Source organism: Pundamilia nyererei, unplaced genomic scaffold (genome assembly GCF_000239375.1).
Source record: "Pundamilia nyererei isolate P.nyererei 1_Seehausen unplaced genomic scaffold, PunNye1.0 scaffold00449, whole genome shotgun sequence".
Classification (NCBI taxonomy): domain Eukaryota; kingdom Metazoa; phylum Chordata; class Actinopteri; order Cichliformes; family Cichlidae; genus Pundamilia; species Pundamilia nyererei.
In genome coordinates this window covers 195,086-202,038 of record NW_005187850.1, presented here as the reverse complement: position 1 = coordinate 202,038, position 6,953 = coordinate 195,086, and the positions used below count along the sequence as shown (strand labels likewise).

Genomic DNA, 6,953 nt, shown 5'->3' with positions numbered 1-6,953 from the left:
CACACACACATTTTTGCACATGTCGAGGAGCATGTCAGGTTGCATTTCACTGTGTTATACTTGTATAACTATGCATGTGACAAATAAAGAACCTTGAACCTTGAACAACTGGAAGACATTACGAGAGTTACTCACGTTCCACATCCAGTTGTATTTTTTGGAGCGCGACCTCTTTTTTAAGTTTCACTCCACACCAGTAGACACCTTCATCCTGTGAGGACACGTTACTGATGGACAGGCTGACGTTTCTGTTTGTCTTTGTGAAAGTGAATCTGCTGTTTGACTGTTGAGGAGATTCTACCATGTTCTCACAGACAGAGTTAGTCTCTTTGCAGAAAAAAAATGGTTTGTTGTCTCCTTCATAATCACATTTGATCGTGGTTTTAGTTGTTCTGTATGCAATTTGATTAAATTGCTTCAGGCATACGCTTTTCACTACAAAGGAAAAAAGGTAGATTGAGCAAATAATCAAATGAAATACATTAAGGTGTATGTCATATGAATTATCCAAATTATTGTATTTGAAGTTGTAAATTATTTAATTTTCATTAAATTTGCCTTTTACTGTTAAATGCACTTTTAACTTATTAAAAATGAAGACTTGGAGGAGAAAATCATTTAGTAATTAGACTTGTCAGACTTTTGCTTTCAGGCTGGAGAAAAAAAGTAAAACTAAACTAATTTTGTGTGTTTCTTACATTTGACATTTTTAAATTAAAATAAGCAAAACTTTAGATATAAGATGACTGGATTTTCAAAATTGAAATTCTTACCAGATGGTTTCTCTTTGCCAGATGGATTTTTGCACATTTTCTTACAGGATTCCTCACTTTTAAGTTCCATGAAGACCCCCTTTGGGATTTGGTTGCTTTCACACTTTATATAATGTGTTTCTTTAGTTTTTAGTGTGTTGCAGGTGACTTCAACCCATGTTCTGCATTCATTCTGTTGTGACATCTCACAGGCTGAGGACAAATATTTACTTCACCTCAGTCACTTAAAATAAATCAGGTTGAAACAAAACTCTAAAGACACGTTCTAACACAGTCTGTCTGCATTAGTACATCAATAAGATTAATTAATACCATATTATTTGATATTATCATATATCAATAATAAAAACAATAAATCTGAACTTTCGCAACTGTATTTGGACTTAATTCCATCTTTTTCTATAATTGTGATGAGGCCAAAACATGTCTGCTGTGACTTTTATTGCATATTTTTAATTAGCTGGATAATTCAAACCTCCAGGAGCGTCACTCACTTTTAATTTTACTTTCACTCCTGCATTACAATAAAGTGCAGAAAATAATAACGCATTATCTGGTTATAGCTTATGTTTGTTAAGTTGAAAAATGTGCCGTGGTTAAAAAAGTGGAGCAGTGAGTCTGTTAAGCTCATGTTCAAGATATTCAAAGAGAGCTGTAGCTATACCAGCTGACAGGATGTACTGATTCAAGCTACTTGCTTAAGATGCAGTAGCAGATCTCTCTGTCTCTAATATCAGTAATAAAGCCATAGTTATAGTTTTTACCTGTCAGCAGGAACATAATGAGCAGGAAACTGTTTTTCATGTTGTTGGTCCTGAATGCTGAAGTCATCTTTAAGAAAATGAAACTCTGAGTTCCTCTTTTCATGTCTGGGGTGATGTGGTTGTGTGCACAGCCGTGTTTCCTCAGTTTATATTTTGGGCAAACTAAAAGTAACCCTGCCCCCATCTTCCTCTTCCTCGCCGTGTTTCTGCCTCAACCTAACACTCTCCACGAACTCCTGATTACTCCTCACCTGCTACTGTTGACCAGACTGCATGAAAGCCAAACTGCTTGAGTGCTGTAGTTTTATGTCATGATACACTGTGTGTGGCAGGCAAAGACACACACAGCTAGAACGAGATCACAAAAAAGTTAAAAATGTGAAGACATGAAGACAGCGCACATAATTCTAACAGACAGGAAGCAGCAGGTGTGGCTGGTGTTAATCAGCACTTCCCCTTTCAGGGATGTGGCCTCTCGTCTGCTCTTCTCCCTCTACACAAACGACTGCAGTTCAGTTTGCAGCCGTGACATGACAGTTATCTGACTCATTAGCAATGAGTTTGCATACAGTCGTGAGTTGAACAGCTGGCCTTGTGGTGCAGTTAGAGATGATTATGCTCAGAACTCGAAGAGAGATGACAGGAGGAGCCGTTGTCCCCCATGAAGTTACTTAACAGCACTGTCTGCTGTGGAAACTTTCAGGTTTCTGGGATCCACAGTGTCCTAGTAAAATATACTGCAATAATCCAGTCTGCTCGTCCATCAGTGCATAATTTGGATCAGCCATAAAACAGGACAGTGAGCTCTATAGAAAGAAATTATTGATGCAGACTTGCCCTCAATTCAAATCCAGTCAGGAAACAGGCAGGCAAAATCATCGCAGAGCCCTCACACCAGGTTCTGTCCAACTCCTCTGCTCTGGCAGGTGCTACGCCAAAACCAGCAGACTTCTGTATGGGTCCTTGCACCATTCCATCATGACTATACTATACGTTCATTGTTTATAAAATTAAGTGCAGGATTGGCATATTTGATAAGGCTGATGCAGTCTGATTAAGCGTCACAGGTTTTACAGCAGCTGGGGGAAGGAGACACAGGTGGGCACGTTCAGACAGTGAGACAGGGTAAGAAGCCAAACGCAGAATGTGAAGAAGTTTTAACAAATAACCATTAATGACATTGGAAAACATGAAACATGAATATAATTAAATAAATAAGAAAATAAAGCCCAAAGTAAACAAAGAGAAAACATCTAATAATAAGCAAGAATGCAAAGCTCCAAAGAACTAAAAACCAGGGACGACAGCAGACGTGGAGAGAGTTATTATTACAAAAAATGTGTTTTTCAGGACCAGCAGGGTCATGGTGTCCTACTGTAATTATAAATCTTAAACAACAATTAAACCAAAATTGTTGTTTATTGATTTCAGTCTGACAGCACCATCCTCTGTAAATATGTTGTATTGTATGTTAAGATGTATTCAGATGCATTGGTGCAAGCACTAAATATTGTTTTTTAGTCTTTAAACACATACAGTTTGTAATAAACCGAGAAGACCACACGAGATGCAAATGCAAAACTTTTTTAACAGCATCATCAGAAGCTTTTTTAAATTTTCCAAATCAACTACAATACAAACTGTAACTGAGAAAGAAAAGAACAAAATAAAAAGGTACAATCATTAATATGATGATGAAGAAGAATTGCTTAAAAACATGAATGGTTTCATCCTGGGAGGAAACACATCCCATGGGGGTTGTGTCAGGATGGGGATAAAAAAAAATGGCAACCTACTTTGGAAACCCTTTGTAACAAAGGAGCAGCTGAAAGTAGCATCGACTGAACCTGACGTCATGGCGACCATGCACAAAATACAGAAACAAAGGTAAAAAAAAACAGGCAAGTAAAAGTGCACATTTGGGAAGTAACAAATGAATAATAATTTTAAAAATAGCATAAAAATTACAATGAGCGGGTGGAGGGAGGTTTGGAGTCTTCTCTCACCCCCGTTCTCTGCGACCTGCTGGAGCAGGGGGGCTAGGAGGAGGAGTTGGCCGTCCGACTGCGGTCTGGAGTGTGGAGCCTTCCTGCTGCTGCGGAGTCGGGGCGGTCTGCCTCCCCCCACCGCAGGGAAAAGGGAAACACCACCTGGGTCTGGGTGCAGTTCCCCCCTCCAGGGGCGGGGGCACCTAGACCCGGTTTGTAGAATACGCTTGGGGAGTGTGATCGTGTGTACAACGTCTCTTTATGTCTGTCTCCACGTTGGTTGAGTGTGGAGTAAGTGCATATGAGAGCATGAGGGTGGGAATGGATGTTTGTATCTGTGTGTGCCTGTATGTCTGTGTCTATATGTCAGGTTGGGTGTCAGGCGCCACCTCTCTGGGGACATCTCAGGCCCTCCAAGGTTTGGAGGCCTATCTCCCCCTACCACCACTTCCCCTGCCAGTGGTGGACCCCCTCAGACATCGGTGCGTTGGTGGTTCTTTGTGTCCGGGGATGGGCGTCCAGGTACACACCAGCTCACTCCTTGGCGGCCGCTTATCGGGGCCTGAAGCCTGGGGCTCGCTCGGGCCACTTCGGAGGTGGGGTGCCCCCGGCCTCTCGGCCTGGGGCTCGGTCACTCAGGCGCAGCTGGCTGCTGGCGGAGCTCACGGGCGCGTCACTGCAACTCCCCCTGGCTTCTGCTCCGTGGCTGCTGAGTGAGCCCTCATCTGGGACTCTCCTCAGCTCTTTCCGGGACAGTGGCGCAGCTGCCCCTCTGTTGGTCTTCCTTGGTCTCTTGTGTTCTGGGGGCCTCTGGATGTCTGGAGTTTTGATCTCCTCCATACCTGCTTCACGCCCTGGAGGACGGGGCTGTGGCCCCCCCACACCCTCTAGCAGATCATTACATGAAGGAACCTTTTAAATACAAGCGCGTCCATGCTCACAGGTGTACACACGGGTGATCACACCCACAAACTACACCCTTTTTGGCTCCTACCTCAAAGCACACTGTGTTCTGTTGATCTTATGTGCTGCACAATAATGTTTAACATTTAGTATTTACTGTCATATTCCCATATATCATTGTGATGTTGTTTATTCTATTACTCTTGTTCTCTTCTGCTTGTTTTCTTTTTTCTTTCTCAGCAGGTGATCCAGGTGATTGATATATGCATTTTTTTCTCTGCCCATTCTGTTGGTTTTTGTCTTTTGCCCTTCTCCCCCGTCCCTCTTCTCAGCTGTTTCTCTTTCCCTCTTTCTTTCTCCCCTTCTTTCCCCCAGTCAAGTCTGTCCGGTATACAGTAAGTGAAAATAAAATAAACAATAAAAGGTGAATCAAATGGACCATTACGGCAAGGCTGGGATGGTCAGTTTGGTAAAGTAAATCCGTTGGGTATCTTTCTTTGCCTTTAGACAACAATTCTGATGGCAAAAGAGCCAAACGGGACAGGCAAAAAAAAAAAAAAAAAAAAAAAAATAGCATAAAAAGGTTCCTGGTGCAGCTCTAATTGTCACGGTTCTGGGTCATTGTGACCCAGCTTTTTCTGTTTTTCTAAATATATGATTTGTTTGGGTTTTTGAGTTGTGCTGGTTTGATTTGGTATTAAGGGTTATTCTTAGTTTTGTTCTCTTTACTTTATTTGGTGTTCTGGCCTTCAGTTTAAGTCACTGTCTTCTCTGTTTTTGTGTCTCTGTCATGTCTCTCTCAGTGTCAAGTTTGGGTCCTTTTTTCCTGCCTGCCTGCCACACAGCCAACCATGACACTAAGCTACGTTCACACTGCAGGTGAAAGCGCATCACGATACATATCCGATGTTTTAGGAAGCGACTGCTGTTTGACGGTCATGTCGCATTAAATCCGTCTTTTATGTCACTGACACAAGACAGACGCTAATTATCAGCCCCGGAGAAGACACCGCGAACGCTTCCTGGCCATCCCGTGTAGATGTTAGTGAAACTGTTGGGAAGACAACGTGAACATTTTATTTGTACTGTATAATCTGCAGATTCTGACAGAAATCTGCAACTATCCTTTGAAGCACCGCTCCTCTAAAACAGGAATAAGGATCATTATTAGGTTATTTACATTATTATGTAAATAACAAAATAACTTAAAGTAAAAATTGGGAAACGTAAAGTCCGAAGTCTTTATATTAAGGCCATCAGTCAAACAATATTGTTTGCTCTGGGTCTAAACAGAGCGTGTTGTGTGTGACGTCTTCTTTTGCGCTTGCGGCCGCTTTGAGCGTTCACACTAGAGCACGTTTGCTGTCGCATTTTATTTGTAGTGTGAACCAGCAGACAAAAAAATCGGATTTGATCAAAAAATCTGAATTGAGCAGTGTGAACGTAGCCTAATGTCTTTCAGTAGATTTGCTGGTTTGGATCAACAGTGGGGGGCAGATGCCTGCTCTGTCCTTGCTCGTCCAGGTAACTGTGGGTGGCAAACACACCATGTCTTCCCTTTTCTGGCCTATAATAGGCTTGCATTTTTTAATATAGTGCTGTGAAAAAGTATTCTGCCATCTTTCTGATTTTTTTTCTATTCTTTTAATGTTTTTTTGCATATTTTTTACATCTTACATTTTTCAGATCATCATTTTAAACAATGGCTTTTTTATCAAGAATATTTCCTTCATACATATAAACAAATAGAGAAGAGAAGGATTACAAAAGTGAAATAAAGGAAAAAAATATAAACGTAAATAACATAGGATCTGGCAAAATAATCACATTCATTCCCACCCAGGTCACTGCCCTAGATCTGTACAGCTGAAAAGTTCTTATAGATTTTGGATGCATCAAGAAAAGGTTTGAAATTTCCCAGATCATCAAATTTTAATAGCTAGAAAGCAAGCAGTAAATAGAGGAGCAGTCAGGACTTAACCCTTCTCAGTGCTGCAGTGGCATGGCAACGACAGGGAGTAGAAATTGTCAATTGAAACTCTGGATGGATGATTTGCTGTAGACTTCGTATCATGCTGGCCTGGTTTCCACTGACTACAATCTGTATCAGAGTCAGCCTCACCAGAGATGTTTTTAACGTTGACTTTGGATTCATGCATGAAGAAAGCTGGGTTTGTGGGGAAGTTGGTAGTGGCATAAACTGTTTTCATTGCAGGTCTTGTGACGGACTTCTGGGAAGACTCGTGTATTGCCTCATAGATATTATCCTAAAAAATGACAAACACAAAAAAGGTTTATATCCAATCTTAATAGTAAGCATTACATGTACTAAAGACCTTAAAAAATGGAATTGCTCTCTATCACTAAAACCTGCTAATTACTGCCCAGGTGCAAATCCAGCTCAGGGGCTTTCAGGAGCACTGCAGTTGAAACCGGCATCACTGTAAACATAACCAGCACCCCATTCTCTGCGACCTGCTGGAGCGGGGGGGCTAGGAGGAGTTGGCCGTCCGACTGCGGTCTGG

At 41.6% G+C, this 6,953-nt stretch overlaps 2 protein-coding genes across 2 annotated transcripts in view; both read right to left on the bottom strand.

The window, feature by feature from the left end:
- The window catches only part of LOC102198881 (uncharacterized), a 5,915-nt gene extending 4,262 nt beyond the window's left edge, over positions 1–1,653 (bottom strand). The window contains exons 1-3 of the mRNA XM_005753670.1: positions 1,538–1,653; positions 774–965; positions 136–435 (exon numbers count right to left, since the gene is read on the bottom strand). Of these exons, the coding sequence (XP_005753727.1) occupies positions 136–435; positions 774–965; positions 1,538–1,640 (595 nt within the window). The 5' untranslated portion in view covers positions 1,641–1,653. The remainder of the gene's footprint in view (positions 1–135; positions 436–773; positions 966–1,537) is intronic.
- Positions 1,654–6,106: 4,453 nt separating this feature from the next.
- Positions 6,107–6,953, bottom strand: part of LOC102201115 (uncharacterized) — a 12,759-nt gene continuing 11,912 nt past the window's right edge. Inside the window, exon 7 of the mRNA XM_005753676.1 lies at positions 6,107–6,695. Within this exon, the coding sequence (XP_005753733.1) occupies positions 6,405–6,695 (291 nt within the window). The 3' untranslated portion in view covers positions 6,107–6,404. The remainder of the gene's footprint in view (positions 6,696–6,953) is intronic.